General features: G+C 41.8%; 1 protein-coding gene and 1 long non-coding RNA gene across 2 annotated transcripts; one reads left to right on the forward strand and one right to left on the reverse strand.

Annotated features, from left to right (window-relative positions):
• Nucleotides 1–105: 105 nt before the first annotated feature.
• LOC105014128 lies at nt 106–3,015 on the reverse strand. The gene is made up of 4 exons (XR_828288.4): nt 2,427–3,015; nt 2,249–2,308; nt 1,999–2,137; nt 106–558 (listed from the first exon to the last, which is right to left on the reverse strand). It is a non-coding gene; the product is annotated as an uncharacterized LOC105014128 (long non-coding RNA).
• A 2,349-nt stretch (nt 3,016–5,364) lies between these two features.
• Nucleotides 5,365–16,646, forward strand: pmpca (peptidase, mitochondrial processing subunit alpha). Its single transcript, XM_010876174.5, has 13 exons — nt 5,365–5,438; nt 8,204–8,406; nt 8,527–8,606; nt 8,737–8,819; nt 9,340–9,434; nt 12,128–12,228; nt 12,391–12,654; nt 12,749–12,841; nt 13,326–13,444; nt 13,534–13,624; nt 14,186–14,248; nt 14,344–14,488; nt 15,665–16,646. The coding sequence occupies exons 1-13, from the start codon at nt 5,392–5,394 to the stop codon at nt 15,832–15,834; spliced, it is 1,554 nt and encodes a 517-aa protein (XP_010874476.1). The 5' UTR covers nt 5,365–5,391; the 3' UTR covers nt 15,835–16,646.
• Nucleotides 16,647–16,916: the final 270 nt, after the last annotated feature.

Below are 16,916 nucleotides of genomic sequence, written 5' to 3' on the forward strand. Positions count from 1 at the left end.
TATAACAAGCTTTTTTTAATCACTATTATTGTTCCAAATTAAGGAGCTCTGATTAAATTGTGAAAAAGATATGCCCAGATAATGAAGAATGTTTTTACCAATTAGTTTATTACAAAAATGCAACATATAGTATAGAGGCAAAATCTAACATTTCCAGCAACTTGCCTCTACTGGAGTAACTAAAACAGACAGCTGTATAAGACAATCTATAAAAGCGGATCTGTTAATGGACTGTTCATCATGGAAAGGGCTGTCCTGTTTCCCTTTAAATGAGGCTAATGAGAATGCCTGCAAGGCAACACCAATCACTAAAATAATATTGTGAAAACTTTGCCCATTTAGAATAATGTGTTGTCTTACATACGGAAAGACTGTAATTTACACTTCATCAAAAAATTATCAACACCATTGTTTGGTGAGGCACATTCAGAAAACAGCAATAGTGACTGCCTGTAATGAACACATTACTACTGCAATGCCCTGTTCCTCGGGAGCCATGGCAGGAGTCTCCAGAAGCTCCAATGCATCGTCAACAGTGCTGCCAGGATCCAGATGAAACTGTGGACACACCATCACATCATTAGACAATGCTTTATTTTAAGGCCACATCAGCAGAATAAGCAGTATTCTTATTCCCCTGTTAAGGGGGTTGACAAGTGGCTAAACCTGATTGAACAGCATAACACAATGGTCTCATCTCCATGGAATTAAGGCTTTTGTAGCGTTGTTTAGAACATTCAAAGGCATGGGTATTACCCACATGTAACCTTGTCTCAATCTACCTGTAGTAAGTCTGTTCAAATGTAAATAGATTTATTTTTCCCAGTGAAATCAGCACAATGAAATGGAAATTAAAGTACAAATAACCCGATTAATAATCTATGCAAGGAGGGTGATTTTAATTAACTGTTCAAAGACTGATTTAGTTGGCACATGTGTATTGCCAGTTCTGGATATCAAATACACAAAAGAGATGTGCTGCTTATACCTGCCTAGACGCTAAGCATGTTCTAACACACTGCGAATGTGAAACTGAATACAACTATATAAACTATATGAATGTTACTGGTTCGCTTTAAGTATCTAAAAATCGAATCAGGAGCATCAATAATAAAGTAATTGAAATACAATGGAATCAGAGGAGTGAATGTTTGACTTTGGGAAAATTCTCTCTATTGCTTTAAATATGTATTATATATACAAACTTCTACAGCTCTTGCACTGTAATGTAAATACGTTCATCAATAATCCCTTAAGTATTGTAGTAGAACTTATTGTCTTAACTACATTAAACACATTGTTGTACAGTTTTCCTTTGAAGGCTCATTGTTGAATAATGTCTACAGGAGGGATGAGGGGATGTTGCTCAAGGTATGTAGTGGTTTCAGTCAAACCCTCTGCTCTCTAATCAAGCCATGTAGACCAGGAAATATTACTGAGCAATGACTCATGAAAGTGGCATCATGCTGAAAACAGCTTACACTGCAAAATGTGAGGTACTAATGCAAAACCGATTGGAGAAAAAAAAAACATCAGCATTAAATAACGTCTTAGGTAAGTAAGTTTAACAATGAATCTATTGAAGACTCGCTATGACAGAACTGCGATAACATGAATAGAATGATACGTTTATAACATTATAAGATTGTTATTTTAATGTCCTTTATACTACTACTACTACTACTACATGTTTGATTGTTGTAGCATTGTCCCATTAACATTCCCCACATTGGCAAATATATTTCATTTCAAACATTACACTTCTACTAGTATAGGTAACTTATCTTAATAAAATATATCAGCAAAATACCTGCGATGAAATGATCATTCTTGTCTTTGTCAATCATTTTATGTTTTTGTCCCACCACTTAGTGCAATTATGCCTAGCTATCACTTCAGAAGTCTTGCATGCGACAATTCCAATAGAAGTTGATGGAGTTAGCAAGACAGCACAAACAAACCACACTAACAAAAAAATAGTTATTTCTGAATTCTCACGTTTACAGAAGAAGGAAACAGACAATGATTGGAGAAAGGAGGAAGTGAGGAGGAAATATGAAGATAGGCCCGGCAGCTCCATGAAGATCCGGCCAGCAGAAAGCCTGCTCCAACAGTTGATGTGTCTCAGGACTGATACCTGGTAAACCAGGAGAATTGAGATTGATACTGATCTAGTAGGGCCAGGAGGTAAATTCTAAACAGAAATGTGATTAGTTTTGTATCTTTCTGTATGTACATATGATCTTACCATGTTGTGTCCATTCATTCCAGGCATTCAGTGCATCACTGTTGTGTTTTCCTCCAGTGTCTGTATGGAATGAAATTGGAGCATTTGACAGATTTGAAAACAGCTACAATAAATTTTGGAACACACGTACTGTATAATTATATCAATTACATTAAAACTCGAATCCGTCAGTGCTCACCTCGTGAGTGATCGAAGAGCAGATGCTTCAGCTCACGGAGAGTGCGGGTGAGATTTTCCAGACGGTGGTGAAGGTGAACATTCTCCTCTTTCAAAGAATGGATGGTATCCTGGAGCTCATAGCTGTACCCAATGCTTGGAAACATAGAGATTCCCCAGAAAATGACAGCTACCTGCATATTGAGCATTGTTGTCTCCCTCAAGACCATAATAATAATGATAGCAATTCTCTCTGGAAAAATCAGCTCTACTGCGGCAACTGTTCTGGTAAACGGCTGAGCAGCTCCTAAATGTGATGAAAGCATGTGGAAATGTCAGCATTAAGGGCAGACATCGCCCTGCAGCTATAGGCAACTGTCAGAGATCAATTGTACTCTTCTGTACATTTTTCTGCATCACTAAACTAGGCTAGGTGACTTAACATAGGGAGCTTCTCTGTTCACTAATGACGTTAACTTATAAAGATCCATCACAAGGTGAGCTACTGTAAATCTAGCAAATTCCTGACAGGAAATAAAGGAAACCCTGATGAATCCAGCCCAGTCTGCATTGCCTGGGAAAATAGCTATAACCAGAGCCATAGTTTGTGAAGAACTTGGCGACACTTAGGGTTCTGGAGTAGTAATGGTAACATTTCTGAAACCAGTTACAAAGAAACTCTTACAGGAAAGAATGATGAGAGAAATGGCACTTTGCACTAGTGAAAAGAGGCTTTTCATTTGGCTCTATCCATATTTTTTGAAAAAAACAACGAGTTTTGCAGATATATAAAAATAAATAAATAAAGATTGCTAATTTTCACAGCAAAAACGATCGTTTTTTGGAGTGTAGGCCTAAAAAGATCAGGTGATCTTCTGTAATTAGGCCAGGAAAGATGTAACCTATTTGAACGTGCATTTCACATTCTAGCACAATTGTTCTTGGGTTATTATTTTTAAGCATCAGATGAATGGGGCGATATAAGAGCTTGTTCAGTAGGAAGGGGAAGTAAGACTCATCCTTTTGAGTCAGATTCTGTAAGATAATGAAACCAGTGATCATATTGTAAAGCACCGCGGACAGCCATTTGAATGAACAATGTTGTTGAACTTCATCTTCTTCCACTTCATCCGGGGCCGGGTCGCAGGGGCAGCAGTCTAAACAGAGATGCCCAGACTTCCCTCTCCCCAGACACTTCCTCCAGCTCTTCCGTGGGGACACAGAGGCGTTCCCAGGCCAGCCGGGAGACATAGTCCCTCCAGCGTGTCCTAGGTCTTCCCTGGGGTCTCCTCCCAGTGGGACGGGACCGGAACACCTTCCCAGGAAGGCGTTCCGGGGGCATCCGAAACAGATGCCCAAGCCTCCTCAGCTGACCCCTCTCGATGTGGAGGAGCAGCGGCTCTACTCTGAACTCCTCCCGGGTGACCGAGCTTCTCACCCTATCTCTAAGGGATCGCCCAGCCACCCTGCGGAGAAAGCTCATTTCGGCCGCCTGTATCCGGGATCTTGTCCTTTCGGTCATGACCCAAAGCTCATGACCATAGGTGAGAGTAGGAACGTAGATTGACTGGTAAATCGAGAGCTTTGCCTTGCGTCTCAGCTCTTTCTTCACCACGACAGACCGATACATCGACCGCATTACTGCAGAAGCTGCACCGATCCGTCTGTCAATCTCCCGTTCCATCCTTCCCTCACTCGTGAACAAGTCCCCTAGATACTTAAACTCCTCCACTTGAGGCAGGCACTCTCCACCAACCTTAAGTGGGCAAGCCACCCTATTCCCACTGAGGACCATGGCCTCGGATTTGGAGGTACTGATTCTCATCCCCACCGCTTCACACTCGGCTGCAAACCGTCTCAGTGCATGCTGAAGGTCCTGATTTGAAGGGGCCAACACGACAACATCATCCGCAAAGAGTAGAGACGAAATTGTGTGGTCCCCAAACCTGACACCCTCCGGCCCCTGGCAGCGCCTATAAATTCTGTCCATAAAAATTATGAACAGAACCGGCGACAAAGGGCAGCCCTGCCGGAGTCCAACATGCACAGGGAACAAGTCTGACTTACTGCCGGTAATGCGGACCAAGCTCCTGCTTCGGTCGTACATGGACCTGACAGCCCTGAGCAAAGGACCCAGGACCCCATATTCCGACAGGATGCCGCGAGGGACACAGTCGAATGCCTTCTCCAAATCCACAAAACACATGTGGATTGGTTGGGCAAACTCCCTTGAACCCTCCAACACCCCGTAGAGGGTATAGAGCTGGTCCAGTGTTGCACGGCCCGGACGAAAACCACACTGTTCCTCCTGAATCCGAGGTTCTACTATCGGCCGTATTCTCCTCTCCAGAACCCTGGCTTAGACTTTCCCGGGGAGGCTGAGAAGTGTGATCCCCCTATAGTTGGAATACACCCTCCGGTCCCCCTTCTTAAAAAGACGGACCACCACCCCAGTCTGCCATCCCAAAGGCACTGTCCCCGACCGCCATGCGATGTTGCACATTTCATTTTGTTCATCTCTGCTTTTCTCCTGGAAGTAATGCTGCTTCTCTCTCTTCCTCTACTGTTTTAAGTCTCCGGTCACTGAGACTCTATAGATACTAGATGTTGTTGAACGACTCGCAAAAAAATATACACTTTAAAAAGTTGTTCAAAAAGAACGATTAGCAAACTGTACAACACTACGGCTCACAGAAAAGAACCGGAATCACTAGACTGCAGTACATAGGATATTAGTTTATATAATTGGCTCGAGGCGGCTCAAGCTGTTCAGAGTCGGTGAGATGTTTGTGACACCTGCATACTCTTAAGCGTCATTAAAACTTTCTTATATGTGTTCATACAATCCAAAATATTGTCAAACATTACAGTTTAAAGGTAGTAGACAAAAGTAGCAAATCGTTTTTTTTTACTTTACAAAACAATCATGACCAACGGAAGTGTTTGCAGGATCATCCGGGTTAATTCGTGGTCGTAGTGAATCCAAGATGGCGACGCACATGTCGAAGTGTAGAACTTGGAGCCGTGTTCAGAGGTAAATTTTAAGCCACGTTACTTGCCACGTAAATTAAAATACCAAAATATTATTGTATATTCACCTTTATTTTAAAACCTCTACAGCTGTCTGTGATGGCACTCAAACGTGTATGTACTTATTCATCATCGGCAGTATGCTACCCATATAGCCATACGATCTGTTGTTGAACTAGCTTGCAAACAAGATAGCTAGCTTAGCTCGTTTTGCTAAAGTCAAACAACAACGTTTTTGAATTGTAGTTTATATAACTTCTCGGTTCCAATAGAATAACATTGTGTGTAGTGAATTGTTTGTTTGGTTATTAACTTAACCAATCGAGATCATTAACGTACGTTTTAAGTTAATTGTCATGTATATAGTATTGCCGGTTCCCTCGCGACATGTGTAACAACTATATGAATAAAGACATATTTCTAGTGGCAATTACATTACGTATAGTTCAAAAAAAGAGAACGATACAGATGGAGTTATGGGTGTAGTATTCACCTGTATACTCAGTGGGGGAGACCCGCTGTTTAAATAGTGCTGATATAAATGGCAACACTAAAAACAGACTGGAATGGAGGCTTTATCGCCAAATGGTATCATTCAGGGAAATGTACAGCCAATGCTACAACTTTGGGAGTTTATGAATGTAGCTCCCACATGTAGTATAAATAATAAACTTGATTTGAATGCTGTGCCTTGCAATGGGCTCCAACTGAACTGTCATTTGTGAAAGCATTATTTATTTTATAATACATTATTTCAAGTAAGCGGTACGGCACACAGATGTGTGGTATATGGCAAATATACCTTGGCTAAGAGCTGTTCCTAGGCATGACACTTTGCAGAGGGTGTGGACACTGCTTAGTAGTGGTAGATAGGCAATATACAAACAATTCCTTATTGCTGTTATATTCTGGTTATAAAGTAAAAAGGATGTGATGTCTGACGTACCATCATAATATCCCATAACCTGTTGCTGAAAAAGTATCTGAGTGACATGAGATTTGAGTACTTCCTGTTCTTGTACCATTCCGTAGATTAACGCATTAACGCACAAGTGAAAAAAAGAATCAAAACCTCCTGAAACCCAAAGCAGCCTTCTCAACTCAAATAGGGCAGGCAATCAATCAAAAGCAAAAATGCTCCTCTTCTAATATTCAGATCAGGGTAAAAATACTGAACTGTCTCCCTAGACAGAATGTAACTCTCCATTTTTTAAAATCATTTCTGTTCTGATATGGCACATGAATTTCAATTGTTAAGGAAAACATCCAGCAACCTGTTTGTCATATTGGTGCGGAATGCCCATATCAAAATGCATGCCTTTTGCTGGTTTCTATATGATATAGAATCCAGGGTAACAGTCTGAGCGTTATTGAATGGTAAATTGGAGTCGGTCTGGTTGCTGCAGTTATAAAATGTTTGTCTAGATTAGTGTGTGTATGGGTCAGTGACGTTAGTGAGCAGTCTCTCAGATACAAATTCCCTGAACCTGTATGGGATCACATGCTCCAATAGAGAGCCCTTCTATATGTTTTAATGTATGAATGTCCTGTGGCTGGGTGTGTGTTGAAATGGCTGCAGGCCTACGTCAGGGACCACTTCTGGTAGATTATTTAGCACCTGCTGTAAGGCTTTTTGGTCATTGGCTAAAACATTTCCGTGCCAGGCATTACAGCTGCTCAGGATGGCAAATGTCTTGTGTGGGATGTAGGCTCTTCTTTGGCTGATTCTTCACATGCTTTGCATGTTCAAAATCATTGCATTTTGGCTGTCTGACAGTAGCCTTGCTATTGTTATAGTTGATTGCATCAGTTTGATTGCTATCACCCTGTTAGACTTTGTCACATTTTGTGGTATTAAAGAATGCAATTGGAATTGATTAAATTGTTGGGTTTGTCAACCATCTCCAAAAAAGTATTTAAAGTGTCAGTGCTATAAAATGTAAATATATCATTGAATAAAACCTTTTGGATACAGTATGTGTCAATAGCAACATTTATTTATATATTAATAGCAAATAAATTTTCAATCACTCCAAGGGGATTAATAGTTTTGTTTAACCATTTGTTAATGTTAATCTGTTAATAATGGTCAGTGGGTTGTCAGCAAAATAACCATAATTAAAATCTAATTTGCTCATTAGCATACTGAATTGTCTGGTCTGATTGTATCTTGTGGTACATGATTCCATCAGCCTAGGAAATGGAAGGATGCTAATGAGCAAACTAGGGCAGTAAACTGTAGCTCAAGTAAACTTCTAATCCAGTTTGCTACCTTAAAGCCCTGAATGTCCATGCCAAATTGGGAGTGTAGTCTAACTGTGATGCTAAATTCCCACTTGGTTATTTTAAATGGAAAGGAAATGTGGGTCACATTATCAATGCATTGTTTGGCATCTGGTCCACACTAGCCTCCTATCTACAAGAGTCTGAGTCACAGTCAGTGCCCTGCTAGAATTTCTCGTGACGCCTTGATCGCACCTATGGTCTGCCACCAAATTGTAGGGATGCATCATCTGAGTACATTCAACAGTTTCCCTGTTTTCGTTAAGCTGCTTACTCATTCCGTTTGATCGCGCATTGAATAAACCCACTCGCCTCACGGAACACTGCAATGGCAAGGCAAATGCAGCATTTTGGTACTGCTGATGTACCAAAAGGCAATGATTCTGTTGGTTTGATCAAGGTGTACGTTTGGCTGTCAAAAGACATGCCGTTGTTGACCGCAGCAATTAATTAAATAACCTAAATCGTACATCTTTGCGTTTACAGGTTTGGAATTGCAGCGTATAGAAGGTACAGCAGCGGCAGTGGATATCCAAATGTCTCCCTCTCTTCACCATTACCTGGGATACCCAAACCAGTGTTTGCAGCAGTGGACGGCCATGAACAATGCGAAACTAAAATCACTACTTTGGAAAATGGCCTTAAGGTAGCATCTCAAAACAAGTTTGGTCAGTTCTGCACGGTGGGAAGTAAGTTGCTACAGTCAGCATTTAAATAAAACTTTTAAATAAATGTTTTATTTTCTTCCAGTGTCTCAATTTCTGCGTTATCCATGACTGCATTTTGATTATTCTTTTCTATATTTACAGTTCTAGTAAATTCAGGGTCCAGGCATGAAACAAAGTACCCCAGTGGAATTGCACACTTTTTGGAGAAACTTGCCTTCTCGGTAAGAGTCATCTTCCTAGTTGACAAATCTTATGCAAGAGATGTTGCACAGATGGTTTTCCTCACTCTTGTCACTCCTAGCAAACTGATATGTTTTGTTATTGTTAGCTATAAACTTTAAATATCTTAAGTCCACAGCCCAGTATGGCAGTAAAGATGAAATACTACTCACCCTTGAAAAACACGGGGGGATCTGTGACTGTCAAACATCGAGGTAGGATTAATTAATTTAATTTCATTCATTGAGCAACCATTGAATTTGTTGGATAAATGGGGCTCTATTTCAGGCGTGTTTTCCCTCTTAGCATTATAATCAGAAAGACAGAGAATTGCAAAACGTTTTCACTCAAGGAAACCTAAACATAGGCTTCAGTATACAGTGACAAGGATTTGCCATGAGAGGTTCAACTTGAGTAGACTGTTTATGGTATTGTTGAAGGATTTAATAATTCCCTTGAATTGCGCTAGGTGTTTACAACCCCACCTCTCACATCTGGTTGCCTCAAACAGTCTTCACAACAGCTGAAATGGAAGGGCTTTTGTTTTTTATCTCCTCATGGACTCAGACCTTGAGACACCAGTTTTAATTAACAACCAGGTAAAAGCAAGAATAAGAACTGTTTCGGCCATCCAGGGACAGAGATGAATTGCCCAGATATATACGCAGTACTAGTTCCTAGAAGACAGTTAAGATCTTCAGTCAGTTTGTATGATGCCGGAGATGTCATTCACAGAGACACCACCATGTATGCCGTCTCAGCCGAGGTCAAGGGTCTGGACACCGTAGTCAGCCTGCTGTCGGACGCTGTATTGCAGCCGCGTCTGTTAGGTGAGCCAACACCTGAGTGACAGATCAAGGAAACATTTTTACTAAGTAGTACATTTGATTTAATGACATATTCGAAAAATTACAGTGGGGAGAACTGTAATTAATTTGCATTTTATTGCATGACATAAGTTTTTGATACATCAGAAAAGCAGAACATAATATTTGGTACAGAAACCTTTGTTTGCAATTAGAGAGATCATACGTTTCCTGTAGTTCTTGACCAGGTTTGCTCACACTGCAGCAGGGATTTTCACCCACTCCTCCATACAGACCTTCTCCAGATCCTTCAGGTTTCGGGACTGTCGCTGGGCAATACAGACTTTCAGCTCCCTCCAAAGATTTTCTATTAGGTTCAGGTCTGGAGACTGGTTAGGACACTCCAGGACCTTGAGATGCTTCTTACGGAGCCACTCCTTAGTTGCCCTGGCTGTGTGTTTCGGGTCGTTGTCATTGTGGAAGACCCAGCCACAACCCATCTTCAATGCTCTTACTGAGGGAAGGAGGTTGTTGGCCAAGATCTTGCGATACATGGCCCCATCCATCCTCCCCTCAATACGTTGCAGTCGTCCTGTCCCCTTTGTAGAAAAGCATCCTTAAAGAATGTTTCCACCTCCATGCTTCACGGTTGGGATGGTGTTCTTGGGGTTGTACTCATCCTTCTTCTTCCTCCAAACACGGCGAGTGGAGTTTAGACCAAAAGGCTTTATTTTTGTCTCCTCAGACCACAAGACCTTCTCCCATTCCTCCTCTGGATTATCCAGATGGTCATTGGCAAACCTCAGACGGGCCTGGACATGCGCTAGCTTGAGCAGGGGGACCTTGCGTGCGCTGCAGGATTTTAATCCATGACGGCTTAGTTACTAATGGTTTTCTTTGAGACTGTGGTCCCAGCTCTCTTCAGGTCATTGACCAGGTCCTGCCGTGTAGTTCTGGGCTGATCCCTCACCTTCCTCATGATCATTGATGCCCCACGGAGATCTTGCATGGGGCCCCAGAGGGAGATTGACGTCATCTTGAAATTCTTCCATTTTCTAATAATTGCACCAACAGTTGTTGCCATCTCACCAAGCTGCTTGCCTATTGTCCTGTAGCCCATGCCAGCCTTGTGCAAGTCTACACTTTTATCCCTGATGTCCTTACACAGTTCTCTGGTCTTGGCCCTTGGGTTGAGGTTGTAGTCTGATTGTGTTGACAGGTGTCTTTTATACAGGTAACAAGTTCAAACAGGTACAGTTTATACAGGTAATGACTGGAGAACAGGAGGGCTTCTTAAAGAAAAACTAACAGGTCTGTGAGAGCCAGAATTCTTACTGGTTGGTAGGTGATCAAATACTTATGTCATGCAATAAAATGCTAATTAATTATTTAAAAATCATACAATGTGATTTTCTGGATTTTTGTTTTAGATTCCGTCACTCTCAGTTGAAGTGTACCTATGATAGAAATTTACAGACCTCTACATGCTTTGTAAGTAGGAAATACTGCCGATTTCGCAGGTTATCAAATACTTGTTCCCCCCTCTGTATAATATGTGGAAATGAAATGGCTGTCCTTAGAAAACAGCTGACTAACTCCACATACCAGTCAATCCAGACTCATGTCAATTGCTTTGTCACTTCCTGAAATCTGTTGGTTTTAAAAGATGACATCCTCCTGAGCAATTTAAAGTGGCCAATCAGCAGGCTGGAGGCGGATGAAGTGACTAATTGGCGTCTAGTCAAATCTTTTATGAAGGAATATGACCCAGCAATTCCTTGTTTTTAAATATGCATAAGTAAATTGGGAAGGGAAATTGTATCACTTCTCATGAAAGTAAACATCGATTCTATTTAGTAAACATTGATTTGTGTTTATGAACAGATATTACTCAGACTTAAAACCACTAATACCAATACCATTTGATTTAGCCCTCAGTGGCAGTGTTTAATCAAGGCCTACATTTCCAGAGACTTTACAAACTAATTTTGGGATTCGTTGTAAGCCAAATTGGTAACAATGAATTGAATTTTAATAGGTTGTACAATACAAAATAATAAATGATTATTACCATAGGGCCTGGAGAGAAGACAGTGTATACTATCGGTCAATTTGTTATTTGTAAATCTGGTCTGAAAAACATATTTACTTGCTGGTAGGAAGGGTTGTTTGTGGACTGTTGGAATTGAACTCCGATCTGCCGGCTTTGCCTACAACAATCACAGTTGTACTGAGAAGGGTCTGATTTTAATAAAATGGAGGGGAACTTGGTGAAGTTGATTCTTGTCTGTCTGCTGTGAAACCGTTAAGGAAGCGTTGCGCTACCTCACAGCTGTGTTTTAGAGGGAGAATCGGTCTCAAGCCAACAACAGCTGTCTCTTTGTGGTTCGTTTACTTCTTCCAATCAATGATGAGGGGAAGGAAAACCGGATCTGTCCCACACAGGCCTCTTTCGGGCCAAAGACCCGGATGTTATGTTCCAGTAAAATGTCAAGCGTTTTTGTTAAGCAGGTTGTATAAAAAAACAAGTTTCAGATGTTTTTTTTCCCCCTGTAAGCATTTGGCCATATTAAGTAAAAGACGAGTAAACATTTGCTGATGAGCAAACAATGAAGGGAGACTTCTACTGGACAGTAACTGAAATTAATTTGTCTACTGTTGAACTTATCTGTGGGAGTAGATCATCATTTGGGCTTGTTCCTCTCTTGGTTTCCTAGACGAGGAGATTGAGATGACCAGGATGGCTGTACGCTTTGAGCTGGAGGACCTAAACATGAGGCCTGACCCTGAACCCCTACTGACAGAGATGATTCACGCCGTGAGTCAAGCTAATGAACCCTTACTCTTTAAGTAACTGGAGTGACTAACTCCTTCAGTCCCACAACATCAGTTATGACTAATTCACTTTGGCTGTTGACCGTTTGTGGGCACGCGTGCATGACTGTACGTAATACATCCTCACTGTACTTTGTTGAATTAGGCAGCGTATCGTGGCAACACGGTCGGGTTGCCTCGCTTCTGTCCAGTGGACAATGTGGAGAAGATTGACAAGACGCTGCTGCACACATACCTGCGGAGCTACTACTGCCCAGAGCGTATGGTGCTAGCCGGAGTTGGCATCGAGCATGAACAGCTAGTAGCTTGTGCCAGGAAATATCTGCTGGATGTGAAGCCAGTGTGGGGAGCCGGAACACCGGCCAACGTTGACCTGTCTGTGGCCCAGTACACGGGTGGGATGGTGAAGGTACCTTAAAAACGGGAAGCTTCTGTTTCTTTTCTTACTCTGTACTTGTGTTTTCTCTGCTACTTAACGTATGTCTTTGTTTTGATCCTCTCAGATGGATAAGGACATGTCAGATGTGAGCCTGGGCCCCACCCCAATCCCTGAGCTGACACACATTATGATTGGCCTGGAGAGCTGCTCCTTCCTGGTGAGTGAATTAGTTGGTGTAGAAGATCAATATGATTGGCCTGGAGAGCTGCTCCTTCCTGGTGAGTGGATTGGTTGGTGTAGAGGATCAATATGATTGGCCTGGAGGGCTGCTTCTTCCTGGTAAGTGGATTGGATGGTGTAGAGGATCAATAGGATTGGCCTTGAGAGCTGCTTCTTCCTGGTGAGTGAATTAATTGGTGTAGAGGATCAATATGATTGGCCTGGAGAGCTGCTTCTTCCTCGTGAGTGGATTGGTTGGTGTAGAGGATCAATATGATTGGCCTGGAGGGCTGCTACCTCTGGGTGAATTAATTGATTGGTGTAGAGGATCAGTATGATTGGCCTGAAGGGCTGCTCCTTCCTGGTGTGTGAATTGGTTGGTGTAGAGCATCGTTTTTAACTCCACTTGTTTGAACTGCCCCCCCCCACCACCACCACCAGTGTGACTGGTGCTCATTTTAACATGCATGTTGGTCGTATAGGAGGATGAATTCATCCCATTTGCCGTCCTCAACATGATGATGGGCGGAGGTGGGTCCTTCTCAGCAGGAGGTCCCGGGAAAGGCATGTTCACTCGGCTTTACCTGAATGTGCTCAACAGGTAAGTGTGAGAACATTTACCACACTAATTCATGTACTTGACATTGCCTTTTTTGTGGGGATTCTGTTACATGGTGTTTCCATCTACAGGCATCATTGGATGTACAATGCCACCTCATACCATCACAGCTATGAGGACAGCGGTCTGCTGTGTATCCATGCCAGTGCCGACCCCAGACAGGTAGGGATCAGGATGCAGGTCGAGGGCTAATAAAAAGCTGCAATATGAGACGTTTTTCTAAAAAAAATATCAAGTGTCTTGTAATAGTTTTAAGACCCCTGACCAGTTGTTACGTTAGTGAATTCCAAGTAGTACATAGACATTTTTTTCTGTTTGATATTTAAAAACGAAAACTCAATCAGTTATTGAAACTATATTGTATTATATTTTTAAACACTGAAACTCAAAATAAATTATTTTTGACTCAATACCACAGAATGAAATATCAATTTGTAATTCAGTGGACTGTTTATTCTTTTATGCTCTGATCCAGAGGGACTTCCAATTAAGGCAAACATTTTATGAAACTAGGGGAAGCACTTCGTAATAGTAAGTATCTATACAACTCTAGTCAGTGCTGAGGAAAAGACAATACAAATATACATAGCTAGCATTATTTCAAATTCTGTAATATGAAGGCATTGGTCAGGGGTCTGATTACTTTAGCATGCTGATTTCTTTTCATAGCTTTAAACGGTGTGTTCTATGAAGTTGTTGACTACATTAACTTGCTTCGTCAAGGTTCGGGAAATGGTGGAGATAATAACCAGAGAGTTTATCCAAATGGCTGGAACAGCAGGAGAGGTAAGGCTGAACATTCTGGGAGGGTTAATAATGGACCAAATTTTCTGAAAACTGAACTCTTTCTTGGAACTTCAAAATGTTCTTCCTGTGCTCAGATGGAATTGGAGAGAGCCAAAACGCAGCTCAAGTCCATGTTGATGATGAACCTGGAGTCACGGCCAGTTATCTTTGAGGATGTTGGCCGACAGGTTCTAGCCACAGGGAAAAGGAAGCTACCACACCAACTGTGTGACCTCATCAGTGAGTAGTAATACCCAGTAAAAGAAAAATTTCTAATTGAAGCATCTGATCTATGGGGTGGACAATCGGGTCTAAGATGAGCAAGTTTCTGACTTGGATTTCCGTGTTGTGTGACCGTTCTAAAGTATTTCCCCCAGATGTAACTCATTTTTTGCAAGTTATCAGTTGTCTTGAACAAAAGTAACTACTGAGAAGCAGCAACCCCAGAATGTAACAATGGTGTCCATCAAAAGTCATTGATGATCGTAACCCTAGATCTGAGAGTATAAGTGAGGTATACTGATTATTTTGATGACCGACTGTAAATCAGTATGCATGAGGTCGGTGCGGTGACATTGATTTTTGTAAACCACACATGATCGGTACACAGAGAGCATCTTACCATGCCTGGTGGAAGCTAATGCGAGTTACATCGCCACCTCAAAAGACTACCCATATGGCAACCATGGTATCTGCCATGTGGCTCGCTGCACCAGAAACCAAAGGCATTTAACGCCTTAAAATAGGGCTTTAGTAGGATCTATAGACTGGCTGTTTCCTGCGTTCTATATGCTCAACAACAAACTCAAAGCCACAATCTGTTGCTCTGGCAAGAGGATGTGGTATAGAGAACGCTGACTTGTATTTTGCCTTTCTAAAAGGCAAAGAAAAAAGCTGAAAATGCCTTTGACCTAGATGTCACCGCTGCTCCAGAGTGCCCCGGAGCCGGGCTTCTTTAAAACGAGGCCTGATCGTGCCACTGCACTGGTGATGCCAAGTCAAAATAGAATGTGCCTTTCACAAAGGAGATTAGAAAAAGTTTTGTGACAGCCGAGAGTTCCTCAGTGAACACCAGTGCACAGCAGCACGCCTGTTTCATAAAGAAACTAAACCCTGACTTCTACACCGTTCTTAGAAACGTGCGCCGTTTTGTCGGCCAGTGTTCAGGTTGCACCACTCACCTGCCAGTCCCAGAGTGCCTAGCGTTCAGTGTAGGAACTCATCTGCCTGGCACTGGATGTCAACCATGGTTGGCTGTGTAGTAGTTAAGAGATCCCCAGTAGGTTTCTAGTGTTTCCCTGGACAGCAGGGCTGTTACAGACATGTCTCCAGACAGAACTGCAGGGAATAGACCATAACGGTCGTGGGGTGATGAGTCATTCTGTATGCTGACGTGTAGGACACTCTTGTTGCCAGGTAATGTTACAGGAAGCGATATCAAGAGGGTATCGACCAAGATGCTTCGCAGCAAGCCAGCGGTGGCAGCGCTAGGGGACCTACGACAGATGCCCTCCTATGAGCACATCCAAGCAGCCCTGTCCAGCAAGGACGGACGTCTGCCTCGCATGTACCGTCTCTTCCGATAGAACCCCCCCCCCCCCCCAATCACTGTACAATGTGGACACCGACCCATACTAGTGTTTTCTCTATGGAGCTGTACTAAGCCCCAGGGGAGGACTGACATTTGGACCTCAACCACAAAAGAACTGTTAAGAGGTGATTTTAAAACAATGTTTTATACCCTATGTAGTGTCTACATTTTCATGCCTATAGGGAGTTTAATTTCCAGTTCAGTATCCCATCGTTTCATGTTGGAGATCTGCATGCTTTTGGTTTTAATTCCAAATGACTGGGTGAACATAGCTTGAGAAACATAACCTAAAATGTGGCCTGATGGGAAGTAAAAAATATATTGACTCTGTTTTCTAGTCTACTGTAGGTTAACTAACAGGTCTTGTCGTTGCCCTATGCATACTAAATCCTCTCCTCTGTCCTCTACTTCTTGACCATAACAACAATATATGGTTGAGGAGATTGAAATTAATTAGAAGGCAAGTGGAGTGTTCTGTACATTAGCAAGCTTTCATCAAGGAACTTTGTTTCCTTCGACAAAAGAGAATATTTTAATAATCTGACATCACATTTGAATCAGCTTGTCCAAAAAATAAATTCATGCATATTTAAAAACAATATGCTATTTGTTTTATCAATAAAATGTATTGCACAATTAACTTAATTTGTGTTGATAAATGTACATCTTTTGGGATCCTCCCCTGTAAATGTAATTTGCTTGATAATGCAGAAGTGGAGAGAAAGGAGAATGACCATCTCATTTGAGTTGTTCATTCTCCTCGCCTCCGATTACCTTAAATATTTCAAAATAAGGCCATAGGATTGAGGAAAACCTTGTGTAAGTGAAAAGCATTTTGTCCTAACAATGTCATCCTACTTAACTTAATTTTTTAGTAATGTTTCTGTTTCAGAGGCTGAAGGCTAACCCAAGTGTCATCTTCAGTAGATGGTGACTAAAACCTGTAAAACATTTGACCTGGTCACTGGTGTACAGGAGAGAATGCAAGAGATAAAACAGCTTTGGGAATTGACACCAAGCTTCAGTGTTTCTTGTACATACTCATTGATCTTGCCTTAACCTGCCTGAAATAAGAAA

This window comes from Esox lucius, chromosome 13, assembly GCF_011004845.1.
Source record: "Esox lucius isolate fEsoLuc1 chromosome 13, fEsoLuc1.pri, whole genome shotgun sequence".
NCBI lineage: Eukaryota > Metazoa > Chordata > Actinopteri > Esociformes > Esocidae > Esox > Esox lucius.

What these genes read in the sequence shown, in the direction of transcription:
- pmpca (XM_010876174.5), top strand. Translation starts at nt 5,392, where the DNA reads ATGGCGACGCACATGTCGAAGTGTAGAACTTGGAGCCGTGTTCAGAG. An exon ending in TCAGTTCTGCACGGTGGGAA is followed by an intron (nt 8,407 to 8,526) that starts GTAAGTTGCTAC and finishes CTATATTTACAG; the next exon opens with TTCTAGTAAATTCAGGGTCC. An exon ending in ACACGGGTGGGATGGTGAAG is followed by an intron (nt 12,655 to 12,748) that starts GTACCTTAAAAA and finishes TGATCCTCTCAG; the next exon opens with ATGGATAAGGACATGTCAGA.